Source organism: Rhamphochromis sp. 'chilingali', assembly GCF_963969265.1.
Source record: "Rhamphochromis sp. 'chilingali' genome assembly, chromosome: 6".
Lineage (NCBI taxonomy): Eukaryota > Metazoa > Chordata > Actinopteri > Cichliformes > Cichlidae > Rhamphochromis > Rhamphochromis sp. 'chilingali'.
In genome coordinates, this window is record NC_137933.1 from 30202757 (window position 1) to 30218821 (window position 16065).

The following is a 16065-nucleotide window of genomic DNA, read 5'->3' on the forward strand; positions in this document are numbered from 1 at the left end:
AGTTGCAAAACCAAAGAGCCAATATGTAACTGAAATGCAGACTTTATATAGACTATATATATAGAGAGATGTGTATATATAGAGTGATAGATATAATAAAACTCCACAATTCATGGGAGCGTGCAGCTATATCCAGAGTGCATGAGTGATTGTTACACCATGCAGGGCTTCTGACTTCTAAAATTGCATATAATTTCCAATATTCTTGTAAATAAAAAGAAACTTTTAATACTTAGAATTAACCTCAACTGCTAAAACCTCACATTCGAAACATCTTTTTCGCTGGTATGCTGAAAGTGCAGCTTCCTGGAGACAACTGACACCAAAGTCTGTCCTCAGAAACGGTCCATTTGGGCTTTTAGTGAGGACAAAATTGAAAGAAACTAAAACATTTTGTAAAATGCACTGGATCTCTATTCTCTGACTGTTTAAAGGAAGGTTCAGTAACAATAGAAACATTTGCATTATGAAACAAAAAAATATTTTTTGTGGGCTAAAGTTTGCTCTAGTTTCAATTGTAAAGTACAAGATTATTGTGAAAAGAAACTGAAGTACTGAAGTTACTCCAATTTGTCATATAGCTTGTTGATGGTTTATCTCTGAATATATCTGAGAACTCTGAACCTCACGTAGATCATTACTGGCTGCCAAGATTGCACTTCTATTCTGGCAAAACCCTCTGCCAATAATAATAATATTTATCTGGAACACACATTGAATCAAAGGCGTCATAAATTAAAATATCTTTAACCAAATTAGGTGAGAATAAGATCGTATGTGTACTTCTTGACCATTAATAATAATTATAATAATAATTTCTAATTTAAACATATCACGTTCAACTTTGACCACGCAGTGTTTAATCCTGTGTGTCAAGAACTCGTTTTAGTGTGTAGTTAAAATGCACTGAGGTTCAGTATCATGCTATATAAGGACTCTACCAGAAGTTTATTACCAGCATACTGTAAGACTTTTATATTGGGATATCATATTTACAGAAAGCAGAATTTAACAGTCTGCTGATAATGTAGAACATCAGATTCATCATGTCTGTTGCATCCATGTGTGATGTTGGAGCTGCAGAATGTGAAACCACTCTAAGTGAATAACAAGAGGGGTAACTTCTGGCGAACAAACAAGGTCTCTAAGTGTCTGTGTCAGGACAAGTTGGTATTTCTGAGTCAGCACTAAACCTGACTCTATATTGAGTCTGGACTATAAAATGAAGCCTATGCTAAATTTGTCCAGCACTAAAATTTGAGGAGGCAAAGTCAATTGCAGTGACACAGCTGCTCCTGGCACTGTTTTAAAGCCTGGAGTCCTTTTTTTCCCTGATATTTTCTCACTAAATCAGCTTTTAAAGCAAATACCTCGTGTTTTTCTATCTGGCACAAATCTGAAACTGTGTAGCTGCTAAAACATTTCTGTTAACAGTGGGTCTGACTTGTAACAAGAGGCCCTGTTGGCTGTGGACAAGACAGCAAAAACCCTGGCTGAAAGGACGAGGGCATTGCATTTAATGTGGACAAGCAGGTGATAGAAGACAGCTCATCCATTATTTTTATGTCCTAAATCTAATTATAATTGAAGTCAGCTACAGTTACTGATGACTACAGCATGCTATATAGCAAGTCTTGACGCTTCAGTTGTGCTCAATGTAAGATTACCCGTCGTTAGTTAGCGGTGCCTTGGGGACAAACGGCATCTTGATCTCCTTCTTCTCATCTGCTCTTTCATCCCATCTCTCTACATTCACTACCTCACGTTCACCTTTTCTTTTCAATAAAAAGATTAGGGTCAGATCAGCTGGTTTTTGTGGTGTTATTCCACCGATGCACTAAAATGGATTACCGTGATGAGAACGCTGCACACTCATACACACTCCTTCATTTGCACGGCCTCACATGTGAATCTGTCTAAACCCTTTTGATGAGCTTCATTAAGTTTGTCTCACCAGGTTTAAGTGAAACGCCAGCAGTATGTGTGGGTATCTTTTAATTATTGAGGAGGAAGTGAGAAATTCCAGTCTAGACATTCACAGTGATATCATCACCAGACTCCCATATTTTATTATTTTTGTTTGTCAGGGAGCTCCTTACACAGCCGTCTCAACAGATCTGTGACGAAGTTTATATTTGTGGTCTGACACCAAACTGTAAAAACACTGCTGAATACCTTTGGCGTTACAAAAGTACATAAATAAAAGAAGTCAATTACAAGATGGCGCATAAGCCCGGCTGATCTTTCAATCATAGTGCGCTTAGATTTATGAGCGCCTCGCAACAGCAAACAGGTCTTAAGCAATCACCACTTAATGAAATGAAATTGCAGCATTTAAAGTCAAAGGAGCTTGCAAAGAAAAGCGTCTGGACTTCTTTAAGTTGCTTGAAGACGTTTCACCTCTCATCCGAGAAGCTTCTTCAGTTCTAAGGTCAAATGGTGGAGAGTCCCAGATATAAACCTAGTGGGAGTGACCCCCCACAGAGGGACAAAAGGACCCCCTGATGATCCTCTAATCGCCTGAGCCAAGGTGTGAAACTGGGTGTGGGTCCCAATCAGCCAGACTCTCCACCATTTGACCTTAGAACTGAAGAAGCTTCTCGGCTGAGAGGTGAAACGTCTTCAAGCAACTTAAAGAAGTCCAGACGCTTTTCTTTGCAAGCTCCTTTGACTACGATGACCTGGATGACTGAGAACCTTCACAGACATGCAGCATTTAAAGTTCACATGCGGCTCTTCACAGGACTGCGACATAATGGTAACAAGGCCATGCACTTCTTTGCATGTAGGGACTTCTGGAAACACTGAGGTTTGATTCAGTTATCACACCTGTCTGCCTTAAAGCTTTAACAGGTTTGACAGCACTCATTTAATATATAATTTAACTAGTGACATTTTTTAAAAGTCTTTTTTGAACTGAAACTTTTTGGATTAATTATCTATGTGTGTCCTGGACCCAGACAGGAACCATTAACTGAGCATGCATCTTTTAGTGCATACCCATGCATACATGACAGAATGTACAAACCCCCACACAGAAGGTTCAAACCCAGGAACCTCTTGTTGTGAGGGAGTAGTGCTAAACACTGAGCCATGGTGCTGCTAATTTTAGGTCTGGTGGTAAAAACAAAAGGTCAAAAGGACCCAAGTGATTAAGAAAATGATCACTTTGGCTGATAGCAAAATGGCTGAAAATGTTGTCTGTGTATCAAGGCCATGGAGGAAAATAGCTATATTTGCTAAAATCAGAAGAAATAAAAAATACATCATTCTTAATTATCAAATTAATACATTTCTGTCTCATGATTCAAATTCCCTTAACCTAACCTGAAGAAATCATTATTTGTTGGACAGGTACAATGTGACGATGTTCGTCTCTCTATCTATCCAGGGTGCTAGGGTGACATGGATTGCACCCTGAGCCTCTCTGATCTCTGTGTATGACTGGTATGCCTGCCTGGCTGCTGAACTGTCCACAAACACATGGCAGAATGACAACACAGTGACAGCTGACTGCCTTAATAAAGCTCCACAGGAAGGATTTCAGGCCAGATCACCAACAAAATAAAATGCAAAGGTACATCACAGAGATAAAGGGAGAGAATTAAAAACATCAAGATTTTACCATAATTATTTAATGATCTTGTAATCTCTTCTTTAAGCATGTGAACTAAATCATTCACATAATAAAATTGTGGTTTATCAAATACAGTATCAGTGAATCATTTGGTGAGCTTGTGCTTTGCTTGTTTAAAAAGTGTTTGATGCCTCTCTTCTGAAAGTCAGACTGTAAAGAGTATGGGGTCATGGACAGAGTCCAGCAGGTGCTGTCCAAGCACCAAGATTCCAAAATATGCACTCAACAAATAGCATAAGGGACAAGGCGAGTAGGAGATGACAAAATATTCTTAGAATGCTTTGTTATTTGTTACGATGTAAGACGAGGTCAATGATGTTCATACAGTATTACACAACTTTCTTTTTCGGGTCCAGTTCTTCTTACATGCAAATAATCAATCACTGTAGTCAACAGTAGGTTAAAATATCATTCCTCAACCGTCCTGACTGTATGTTGTGTGTGACAGCTGCAGCAGTGCCAGTGGCTGTGTGAACTCTCACTAAGGCGCAGGGAGGGGGTGATGTTGAAATTCCAGAGCTTCTGTATGTGCACACCACTGTACCCACTGTGGCAAATCTGAGCTGGAATTATCTTGCATGTATTAGCTCAGAGAAGAGTTGGACAGGCTTGATGATAGAACTCTACCGAAAGCAAAGCCTATCTGGTTGCTGCTTGGATGTTGAACTATGTTGTAAGGGAGCTGCTGAAATGATCCCTGAGCAGCAAACAAGCCATACTGGCTAATATGACAGCCCTCCAGGGGAGAAAAACTTTCGCAGGGGCTTAACCAATCAGATATATTTGTTTTGTGGGAATAGCTTTGATGCAAGAACTGGTACCATAATTCTTTAAGTGTTTATTTCTGGATACAGAACAAAATGTTTGATTAAGTAAGCAAGTAAGTAAAATTGATTTATATAGCAAATTTTAAGGCAAAAACAACCACAAAGTGCTTTGGAAAGGTATTAAAAATGTGGTTTTGGCCCAGTTTGGTGGATGCAGTTTGGCTCTGTTGTGTAAAAAGTAGGTTTTAAAATAATTATAGGATAAACGTCAGTTGATGTCTTAAATGTACATTTTCTCACATGTATTGTAGTTTGTGGCTTATCCTTCTGGGTGCTAACTGAGTCGTCATTACCAACGCATTTATTCCAAATAACCCCCCTCAGAGAACTACTCTTTGAGTCCTGACACTTTACTTCCACTTGGAAGGTGTTAGAAACAGGAGTGGACGTCTTGCTGTGAGAGGGTAGTGCCTTCCTGACGTCTGTACCCCATGTATAGTCATAGAAGTGGTCAAATGTCTCGGAAGAGCGAATCAGTGAAGAGATTTAGGAAAAAAAGAAGGGTCTCCACGTTGGCAAGCAGCTGTAGTTCATTCCGAAACTGTATTCGGTATCCAGTAACTGCCCAGCCAAAATACATATTTGACTCACTACAGACTAACCGAGCTCGCACTCCAGCTTGGCGTTCAGAGTGGTCCAGACGCTCCGATCCCTTCATTCAGTTTCTTTTGTTTGGTTTACGCAGAGACCGCCGACACTAACCAGCCATGGATGCCATCAAGAAGAAGATGCAGATGCTCAAGCTCGACAAGGAGAATGCCTTGGACAGAGCTGAGCAGGCCGAGTCAGATAAGAAAGCATCTGAGGACAGAAGCAAACAGGTCGGCATCCAGTGTGAAACTCGCTCTGATGCTTTTACGCAGCAGTGCCATTGGCACGTTGCGCAAGGCGCTGCATGATTCTTTCCGATGATCTCCCACTGAGGATTATTATTTGATTAAAAAAAAAATCACTTTTAAATAATAACCTTAAAAATAGCTTTTCTTTTAGCGTTTCTTTACTCCATATGTTGACTGCATGAGGTTGGCACGATTGGAAACTGCACATTTCTAGTTGGATCCTTTATTCATTAGTTATGCTGTTAAGCAATGAGATAAATATCAATTTCAAGGGCGACCTTGGCTCAGGGGGTTGGGAATCGCATCTGTAACCGGAAGGTCGCCGGTTCGATCCCTGGGCTCTCTGTCCTGGTCGTTGTGTCCTTGGGCAAGACACTTTACCTTACTGACAAGACACTTTACCTAGCCACAGCTACCCTGGGCCGATGCCCCAGGGCAGCTGTGGCTACAACTGTAGCTTGCCTCCACCAGTGTATGAATGGGAGAGTGAATGAATAGTGTTATTGTAAAGCGCTTTGGGTGCCTTGAAAAGCGCTATATAAATCCAATCCATTATTATTATCATTTAAGAAATCCTTAAATAATAGTAATTAATAGAATTAATAGAAATAATAGTCTTTTAATAGAAATTCATTCGTTTAGTAACAAATATATATGTGTGTGTCCCTTTTTTAATTAATAAAAGCGTGTTTTGATTCCGCGTTGTTTGTGTTGAGAATTAATCTGAGAAAATCATCCTCACGTAAATAAAAATCTTCTCGTTTCTCTGCGTACCAGCTTGAGGATGACCTGGTAGCACTGCAGAAGAAGCTGAAGGCAACTGAGGATGAGTTGGACAAATACTCTGAAGCCCTGAAGGAGGCCCAGGAGAAATTGGAGCTCGCAGAGAAGAAAGCCACAGATGTGAGTTTGGGCCGAAGGAACCCATTTGGCGCACCCACTGCCTAATGATATGACCTTGATACACTCCTTTTGAGTCCCGTCTGGAAACTAAGATCACCAGCCATGAAACAGACACCCTAATGCTTAAGTTATGCATTAATCAATTATAAGAGAGTTGTGGGCTTCATAAGAATATATGGATAGTTAAATTTAGCTCTTGTGCTGTATAAGGTAAAGTCACAGCTCACTGGCTTACCGTTGCGTTCCACCACCATTTGGACGAATCTGAGGGCCAGTGTCTGATTTCAGTCGTGTATTTTACAAGCATATTATGAAGTGCATTTTGACAGATTTGTGGCCCTGTTGGCCACAGAACGTACTCCGCGGTTATACTCAACCCAGATGAAATTACCAGTTTATTGGCAGCGTTCATTCTTACGCCAATAAAGCCTAATTGATGACGTCAGGAGCAGAGACGACGTCAGCAGCAGCAACAAAATTTTTAACATCCGTGAGATAGACTCATGTTGACTGATTTAATGACAGAGTATAAACATAGCAATATATTTGAATATTATAGACTACAATAGAGCATGGGTGTCTTCTGTGCTCTTTAAGCCAGTTTAGTGCAGGAAGACAAAGTTCTGCAGGTCTAATTAGCACAATTATGAATATCGAGAACATTAATAACACTGTCCGAATAATTAAACTTATAATGTGTGTATTATGTGTGTATAAGTGATTTAAGGCACTCTCTTGCTGTCTTTAGATTAAGTTGATGTTTGGAACTGTGATTTTGAAAGGCTTAGCTCAAATTAGCAGTAGGGGACGCACTTAAACTAACTGGTTCATAATGTAGTTTTGTCGTAGCCAAAAAGCATTAAAATGGCTTGATAAATATTTTAAAAGACCATTACTAATAATTATGATCCACATATTCAGTTCACTAAATTTATTCAACTATTTTCGAGTAAAATGAGTTACTTCCGGGGTTGGTGGCACGTCCCAATCCTCATCAGCGGTTGATTAAAGGCGGTGGGGGCAGGGATCAAACGCGCCGCATCTCCAAGTGTGCTTGTGTCTGCGTGTGGGGAAGCACGCAAAAAACGGAGAGAAAACTAGCTTAGCTGAGACAAACAGAGCAAAAAAATGGCCGGTGGGAGCTCCCTGGAAGCGGTGAAAAAGAAAATCAAGTCATTGCAGGAGCAGGCCGATGCGGCGGAGGACCGGGCGGCGTTACTACAGCGGGACCTGAACCAGGAGAGGAGTGCGAGGGAAGCAGTAAGCGGCTAATGACTCTATAAGGCAATTAGTCCCCGGGGAGCCCAGAGCATTAGGAGTAAATCTGGTCAAAAAGCATGGTTGCTAAGTAGGCCCAGACCGCCTCGGTATATGGTCGAAAACAGGTAGCAGGTTGGCGAGTTTGAAATTAGCCCACCGATGGATGTGAGTAAGGGATGGGTGGATGCGAAAGGACTCCACCCGGTAGATCCCGAATAAACAAAACGGTCCTTTTCAAGTAAGCTAACGGCACAGCAGCCCCGCAACACCGCAGGTCCAGTGAGATAAAGCCCTCCCTTGTGTGACTGGCTAGTTTAGGCACAGGGACCTCCATTTATCCACCTTGCGACATAACAAAACGTAGCCGTTTAGCTAATTTGTTTAAGACTAAATCACAGCGAGCCACGAAATTACAGGTTTGGCTGGGAAAACGCCAGAGAGGGTGGATAAGTTTGTCTCCTTTAAGAAATCCTGTTGTATTCTAACCAAAAAAAAAGGTTAGAATAAAATGTGTTAGAAAAAGAGAAATGACGCACACTCTTTAACTGGTGTTGGAAAATGTACATAAACAACCTGCATCCCTCTATTGGACAAGCTGACCCAGGCCAATCTCTCCAGGGAGAGCATGAGTTATTTTATCTGCCTAAGATCTCACAGCAGCTGAAAGCCTGCAGAGCCAAACATAACACACGAATTTCAGTTAAATGAATAAACTTGTTGTGCCTGTAGATGACTGGTGTTGTGCTCTCCTAGGCTGAGGGTGATGTAGCTTCCCTGAACAGACGTATCCAGCTGGTTGAGGAGGAGTTGGACCGTGCTCAGGAGCGTCTGGCCACAGCTCTGACCAAGCTGGAGGAGGCTGAGAAGGCTGCTGATGAGAGCGAGAGGTGGGTATTTTGCATCTGGAAAACTGGCACTAAACGGGCACCGCTCTCCCACCCCTCTTATATTATTCATACTCATTTGCAGAGTACTGTAATGGAAAAAGGGTGACAAAGAAGGGTTAAGACAAGCTCGGAAAAGAAAATCCTGCGTTGAGTCTCTTGTTGTTGCTAACTTTTAAAAGGCAAGGCAAGTTTATTTATATAGCACAATTCAACAGCAAGGTGATTCAAAGTGCTTTACAGAGACATTAAAAAACAGAAAGCATGATTTAAACTGGAAAAAAGAGGAAGGAAAGGTAAATAAAATCAGTAGTTAAAATGTAAGTTTTGAAATTTAAGCTTAAAAGTTAAACAGTGTGGATTTGGTGCTTTATTCAAATGCAGCTGAGAACAGGTGAGTTAAAAGCATTAAACATAAATGGAAATTTAAGTATGAAGCGCTTTAATACTGGATTTTGCTAAACTTTATTATATTATAAAACCAAACATTTGCACATGACACATGCTCTTTGAGTGTCACTTAAGATTGGGCTCACTGCTGCCACCGGTGGCTTGAAGTTGTATTGTATCACTCTTCACAAATGTGCAGGTATTTAAATAATTGCATTTAATTTAATTGTTGCTTTGTGTAATATTATAATATTGAGATGGTTACTGTTTCTTTATGATCGAAAATGCATAGCTCCTGATCAGTGGCTAATCCACACCTGTGGAAATTTAATAGAACGTTATTCCGGTTCATGCCCATGATTTTGTGTTGTGCTTCATTTGGTATTCAATTCATCCTTATCCTCTCAGACAGTTGCCATGTGCTTGGCAGAACATGACAGATGAGGATGTGTGTTAAGTATTTAGACACTTTGTCCATATAGTCATGTAGTGGTCTCTCTCTCTCTCTAATTTTATCTCTACTTCACTAATACAAGGTATTGGTATGATCCATATGCTTTGCACTAAATGTTTCTTTTAAGAGTGGAATTTCCTGTTCCTCTATGACGCATAGTGTAAACATTACTAAGACTCACCTTATACCACTTCCCTTCCCTCAGAGGCATGAAGGTCATTGAGAACAGGGCAATGAAGGACGAGGAGAAGATGGAGCTGCAGGAGATCCAGCTGAAGGAGGCCAAACACATCGCTGAGGAGGCTGACCGCAAATATGAGGAGGCGAGTTTCTCAGCTGTTCAGTGCACCCTGAACTTTGACAATTGTTCAGTTATTTACTTTGATGCAATGCTTGACATGTCTGACCAGTATAGGATGCACTAATGTGTTAAGCTAGTGTGGGACTAAACTTAAGGAGTTGTGACTTCAGGTTGCCCGTAAGCTGGTGATCATTGAGGGTGACTTGGAACGTACAGAAGAGCGTGCTGAGCTGTCTGAGAGGTAATGATCACATTTTCCTCACACCTCTCTTGCTTTCTGTGGTTTTTCTCTACGTGTTTAATCACACCATAACTCTGCAGCAAATGCTCTGAGCTTGAGGAGGAGCTGAAAACTGTGCAGAACAACCTGAAGTCTCTGGAGGCCCAGGCAGAAAAGGTAAGATTATTGACAAATATTCATAGTATAAACCTATAAAGTTTGTTTGAAACTTATTTTTGTTGCATTTTCATGTTTTGTATATTTGACTGACTCTGCCCTGTGTATGTAACCACAGTACTCACAGAAGGAGGACAAGTACGAGGAGGAGATAAAGGTCCTGACAGACAAGCTAAAGGAGGTGAGTTAGAGTTATCAGTGAGTCATACGTTTATGTATCCTAAATTAAATTTTAAATAGAAGCTTCTCTTGAAACTAAAGATTGAATCGATTGCATTACTTAATTGAATAAATATGCTGTGTGTGTGTGTGTGTGTGTGTGTATATATTTTTTACTCATACTTAAGGGCTTCCTTTCCTCTGGGGCTGTGGTTATTAATTTCCATTAGGAGGTTTACATTACCAATGTTTTATTGCTGTCCTCCACATAGGCTGAGACCCGTGCCGAGTTCGCTGAGAGATCAGTTGCCAAGCTGGAGAAGACCATTGATGACCTTGAGGGTATGAATGTTTTACACTTGGTTTTTAGTCTTTGGTGCAGCGTTTCATGTTCATTTTCCATATAAGCAAACATCTGTTACTCTTATTACAAAATTTATTGATGCAAAAAGCAACCCAGTGACAAGTCTTCGTCTAAAGTAGAGTCCTGGTTTCTGAAAGGGAAACTAATAAAAGGCAAATCTCTCATGTGGGGCTGTTTGAGGTATTTATCTGGTCAGCAGGTTGTTAAATAATCCCCAGGACAAATATCTACACTGTCAGTTGTCTGCCAGAAGAAAAACAAAACTAATAAGCAGAACCTGCCATGATATGATTCATGTTAGCATCAACATTTCTCACTGCAGTACAGTTTGGCATGGTGGTGTATTGAGCGTTCAAGGCCAGCTAGCCCCGAGAAGTGTTCACAGGGTCACGGAACATGTGAGGCAGTTTCTCGGTGACTCCTCAGGAATTTGACACGGTGTCAGCAGCTGTTCATGTTCCTTCCTATTTCTGTCCTGCCTTTTTATTTCAGTTCCTCAGTTTGCATTTTCTTTTGGCTTTCATTTCTTGACGCTGTTATTTTTCTGTTCACTGCCCCCTCACTGCCACTCTATAATAATTACAACTCTATAGATGAGCTGTATGCCCAGAAACTGAAGTACAAGGCCATCAGCGAGGAGCTGGACCACGCCCTCAACGACATGACTTCCATGTAATTCACAACACGCTTGTTTCCGTGCTGTCTTAGAGCTTTATCTCCTTAACCACAGCAACAACATACAGTAGCGCCCTCTTGTGGCATGTTTGAGTGCCGTGACTTAACTCTGCTAAACTACAACTTTAAATCCTTCCGTGCTTGTCTAACACTAATTTATGAGTGACCTAATCATGTTTGATTTCTTTTTTAAAAAAAATATATTTTAATACAATTTTTTTTTGCAGACCTTTTAACATGAGTGCTTACTTAGTAGAGCTTGTTCCCTGTCTCAGTTCTCTTAGTTCTGCATCCATTTTTCTCTCTCATGTCATATGTTTTCATTCTTTTATTTCTCCCTCCAACATTTTTGTTCTTTTGTTTTTGTTCACAGCTAAATTCTCACACTCTTCACTCCAGAAGCTGCTTGAGCATCATCCTTTCTCTCCTGTGCAGCACAGCCCTACTTTCTGTCTCCTTTGTCTATTTATTTCTTTACTGCCCTGGCAGTACTGCACATTGGGCCTTGGCTGCTGGAGTACATTTGTCCATCTGTCTTTCAGACCTTTGAGCCACATTGCTTTATATAAAATAAACATTTTTCCATCTATGTCATCCTTTTCTTTTTCTCTCGCAATGCTTCTTCATTTCCATTTGTCCTTTTTTGTTATTGTTTTACCTTCTTTGTGTTTTAATTTATACTGTTTAGTAGCTTTTGAATAAACTCCTGAGTTACTTGTAGTGGCAGTGAATTGTATTCAATTTTTTAATCAGCTGATTGGGGATTTTATATCTTTAGTTATATTTTATTGTTTTAAGGCTTCCTCACACCTTCAGATTCAGCTGTAGTTAAATGCAGTTGATGTACTTTAGAAATAGCAAGTTAACATTTTCAATACTCATTGAGTGTTTGCAGATGTGAACGTAGCCAAAAAAATAAAACCAAAAAATAAACACTCCTCATATTGTAGGTCTAAATAGCAAATCAACTAGACTCCAAGCCAGTATTGGCAGACATGGTCACTAAAACTACTACTATAGATTTTTTATTTTATTTTATTTATTTATTTATTTTTAATTCTTTAATTTAAAGAATGCTAATACAGTCACAGGGGCTATTGCAGAGAAATGCGACTGTAAATTATAAACAATTGAGTAGGATAAGATTTGTTTAGTTTCACTTGCTAAATTAAATCTATTGAAACTCGAATGGGATTGGCCACAAAATTGTAAGGCTGTTTGGGGTGGCCCAAATGTCTTATGTCATAGTCACAGTAGTTCACATGAACTAATTGCATGCAGATCGAACCTCATAGATTTAAAGTAGAAATAGAAAGTTCCCCACAAATGGTGACATAGTTGCTACAGAATGGCAATTTAACTGTAGAATTACATGCTCTGCAATGTTCCCTTTATATAGGAATATACACAGAGTTCAACTAGGTGCCAACCGGTTGAGTCAAGTCCACTGCTTCAATGAGGTGACATTGTTGCGCAGATAAGATGTGTTCATTGGTACAGGCTGCACAAACTGTCTGCAGTCAGAGTTGGACCAGGTTAACTCCCATCAGGTGACCTCTGCAGTTCTCTGGTGATTGAAAGTGGCTGCTGCAGCTAGATGCAAAAAGATCCAGTACAAACATGTGCATCATCATTATTTTTCTATTTGTGAGTGTGTGTTGTTTTGTCCCCTAACTAATCCCAAGGTGGTTGCAGTCTTATCATTCTAGTCTAAGTAATTAATAAGCAGTGAAAAGGAAACAGTGTTTGTAAAACCAGTAGTGTGTGTGAGTTTTCTGTGGTTAGCCAAGATGGCAGGCTTATGACTGTCTTTAAAAAAAACAAAAACATATTTCTTGAGCCTTCTGTGTTCATTAGGTCAGGAAATCAACAAACTTATTTTGTGATTACCTTCAAAGCGTCACTCTTTATACTAACCTCCTTTCTTTGTCTTTCCTTTTTCTCCTACCTGCTTTCTGACTGTCAAGACCACCTATACAAGCAGCTTGAGAAAAATCGTCTTCTCACCAATGAACTGAGAGTAGCTCTAAACGAGGCATAAACTGGAAGGGAATCTTGTATGCTTTAATGTTTCTGAAATTCCAGTCACCAGGAATGTTGTTGTACTGTTTATTTAAATAACTATACACAGCAGCAGTTATGTCTTAAAAACAAAACAAGTTACGCTTTCAAAAAAGTGGGAATACAAGTGAGAGATTTTCACATGCATGTTCCAATAACTGCTTCAAGTGGAAGGTTACACAGGTTCAGGAGAGGGACGAAATTCAGTTGATATATTTTCTCAGTTATTGTCAGGGCTACATAATTGAAATCTGGTCTGCAATATGTGCTTCTATCCATGAAAAGGAGGCCTTGGAATATTGCAATGGACTGAACAAATATCATCACTTTTAAAATTACTTGGATTATACCCAGATTTTCCTTTTTGTACTTGGGTGAGATGGATGGTTGGACAGGTGTGTAGTTTTTACTTGTAGCATTTCAGCGAAGCATTCACATTTTAATTATGAATTGCAATAATTTAATAAATTCAATTATGTAGCACTAGTTTACAGCAGCAGTCACCTAAAGCACTAAATATTATAATGTAAAGGCCCTGAAGATTAGAGGGAAACCCCAACAATCAAACAATTCCCTTTGAGGAAGCACTCTGTGACAATAGGGAAAAGGAACTGTCTTTTAACAGGGAGATCTTGGGGAGGATGGCAGCATACTGTGATTGGTTGGGGTGTGAGGAGAAAGATGACTAAACGCACCAAGAGAGACTAGATGGAAAAATAATGGTATACAATAGTGGCATGTAAATGCATCAGGGGTGAAGAGGGAAGTGAAGAAATCCTGAGTGCGTCATTGGACGTCCTCCAGCAGCCTTAACTTGTAGCAGTATAAATAACTAAAGCTTTATTCAAAATAATTTTGTTTTTCAAATGTAATCTTAAAAGTAAAGAGTTTTTTTCCCAAACTTCAACTGGGAGCTCATTTGATAGGAGAGGAGCCAGATATCTGAAGGCTCTGTCTCCCATTCTACTTTTAGAAATTCTAGGAACAACAAGTAAGCCTGCAGTCTGAGAGCGAAGTGCTTTGTTGGGAACTGTTCCCACAAACCTCATAGTTATCTGTAGAGATGTCTGCCTTCTCCAAGAATATAATAAAACTACATGGTGCTCACCTTGCGATGCTAAAAGTGCCAAATAATTGGGTTGTGACTTCAGGAAAGAAACATTCCAGCTGAATTTTTCCCAATGTTTATTTTGGGGCGCTTTAAGCATCACAAGGCAAGATGTTGCTTGCCTTGTGATGCTTAAAGCAAGGCAAGCAACATTTAGTTTCATTATATATCCTCAGGACATAGCAGCTTAAGCCAAAACAGTGTAGCTGGATAAAGAGAACTTCAAAGAAAAGGTGTGCAGTTTTATTTAGCGGCGAACTGTTTGTTAATCGTAGCACAGGAGGAGATTGATCATATGATTCACCTGTAGCAACAAGGAAGTGTTGGCGGTAAGGAAGATGTGAATAACAGATTTCACAGTACCCCCTGTATGATCTGTCAGTAATTTGTCTAAGTGAATGGGGAAGAAAAAAGGACGTGGAGTGTGCATATACAATAAAAGTAAAGTGATACTGGTCCAATAGTAAAAGGAGACAATTATTAGTGCTTAGAAGAGTTTTCAGTTTTTTCCTCAAAAGTGCTAGGGTTTTATACTTTGGTCAATTCCACTGCCAAATCATATATTACAAAAAAGGAAAGCTTTTTCCCCCCCCCCCCTTGCATAAACTCACCACGTCCATTCTTGACCACAGCCCTGTCAATAGTGTGAGTTTTTACTATTTCTAGTATACTTTAAATAAAAGTTCAAATCTGATTAGTTATATCAGAAAATCTAAATAACTTGAGGATATCGACTCCGCTAATAAGTGCTGACCTCTTACTGGAAAAAAAAATATATACTGGGGTATGTAACGATATCAGCATATGTTTGTCACTGTACCTGAGGTAAACCTTTGTCTGACTATATTCTGTGTCTCTTGCAACTGTTTTTCTTTCTTTTTTTTGGATTTTAACTGATGCAATGCTATATTAACAGATAAACTCACACGTGCTAAAGAAGAGGGCCTGAGCATAAAGCAGATGCTGGATCATACTCTAATGGAGATGGTTAACCTTTGACCTAGCTCTGTTCCCCTCCTCACATTGCCTCATCTGCTCTGAATATGGCTGGCTCCCATATGACTATGACTGCTACACGCAAAGCTGGAGCTTGTGTTTGTCTCCTCTGACCGTGGCATCTTGAAGACACAAGCTCTGCGCAAGTTAGAAGCTCATCTACAGTTTCCTTTATGCACTGTAGTCAAAGGTCATTTAAAGTTTACTGTACATCTTTAATTGTTTACATGTACGTGTGGGGAATTTGCACTTTTTTTGGGGAATATACTGCACATGATCGTCATGAATGAAGCCATAATTTAAGCCAAGGTTATGAAAGGGACTTTTATTATGTGTACTTTTGTAAAGTTGCTTATGTGTTAGTTTCTTTTTGTATTGTAAAAATGTATTCACTGTAAGTGATATTCTCTTCCAGTTTAGCAAGGAAGGAATTCTTAGCACAGTAGCGAAACTCATTATATTGTTTCAACTAAGCAAACTAAATACTTGTGGCGTACTTATCTATGTAGGTGTTTTCTTTTTGAAACACTCATTTTTGTTTTTTATCTTGGAGATGTACAAATCATAAATAAATATGCGAATCAACCTGGCTGTTGCAATTGTTAATTGTTCTTGGGGGAAACTCAAGCTTCTTTCTTCCAAGACCTTGACTGCCTGCTTCCAAGGAGTCAAGGTCTTGGAGTGATGAATCCTCAGAACCTGGACTTGAACATTATTGAAGAAGTGTGGGATCATCAAGAAACCTGGAGAACTCTGAAAACCACTTCAAGAAAGTTTACATACAAGAGTTCAGGCTGTTTCTCATTTTCC

At 39.7% G+C, this 16065-nt stretch overlaps 1 protein-coding gene across 6 annotated transcripts; it reads left to right on the forward strand.

Annotated features, from left to right (window-relative positions):
* The first annotated feature begins 4979 nt into the window (after nucleotides 1–4979).
* Nucleotides 4980–15840, forward strand: LOC308398842 (tropomyosin alpha-1 chain-like). 6 transcript variants are annotated; one of them, XM_080885682.1, is made up of 10 exons: nucleotides 4982–5285; nucleotides 6081–6206; nucleotides 8220–8353; nucleotides 9400–9517; nucleotides 9666–9736; nucleotides 9817–9892; nucleotides 10011–10073; nucleotides 10324–10393; nucleotides 11009–11087; nucleotides 15176–15840. In XM_080885682.1, the coding sequence occupies exons 1-10, from the start codon at nucleotides 5172–5174 to the stop codon at nucleotides 15177–15179; spliced, it is 855 nt and encodes a 284-aa protein (XP_080741808.1). In that variant the 5' UTR covers nucleotides 4982–5171; the 3' UTR covers nucleotides 15180–15840. The 6 variants fall into 6 exon arrangements, with proteins under 6 accessions (XP_080741811.1, XP_080741809.1, XP_080741808.1 ...); XM_080885681.1 differs by lacking the exon at nucleotides 15176–15840 and adding an exon at nucleotides 11464–11684 and having other exon boundaries at nucleotides 4983–5285; XM_080885685.1 differs by lacking the exons at nucleotides 11009–11087; nucleotides 15176–15840 and adding an exon at nucleotides 13058–15155 and having other exon boundaries at nucleotides 4980–5285.
* Nucleotides 15841–16065: the final 225 nt, after the last annotated feature.

What these genes read in the sequence shown, in the direction of transcription:
- LOC308398842 (XM_080885683.1), top strand. Translation starts at nt 5,172, where the DNA reads ATGGATGCCATCAAGAAGAAGATGCAGATGCTCAAGCTCGACAAGGAG. An exon ending in CTGAGGACAGAAGCAAACAG is followed by an intron (nt 5,286 to 6,080) that starts GTCGGCATCCAG and finishes TCTGCGTACCAG; the next exon opens with CTTGAGGATGACCTGGTAGC. An exon ending in CAGAGAAGAAAGCCACAGAT is followed by an intron (nt 6,207 to 8,219) that starts GTGAGTTTGGGC and finishes GTGCTCTCCTAG; the next exon opens with GCTGAGGGTGATGTAGCTTC.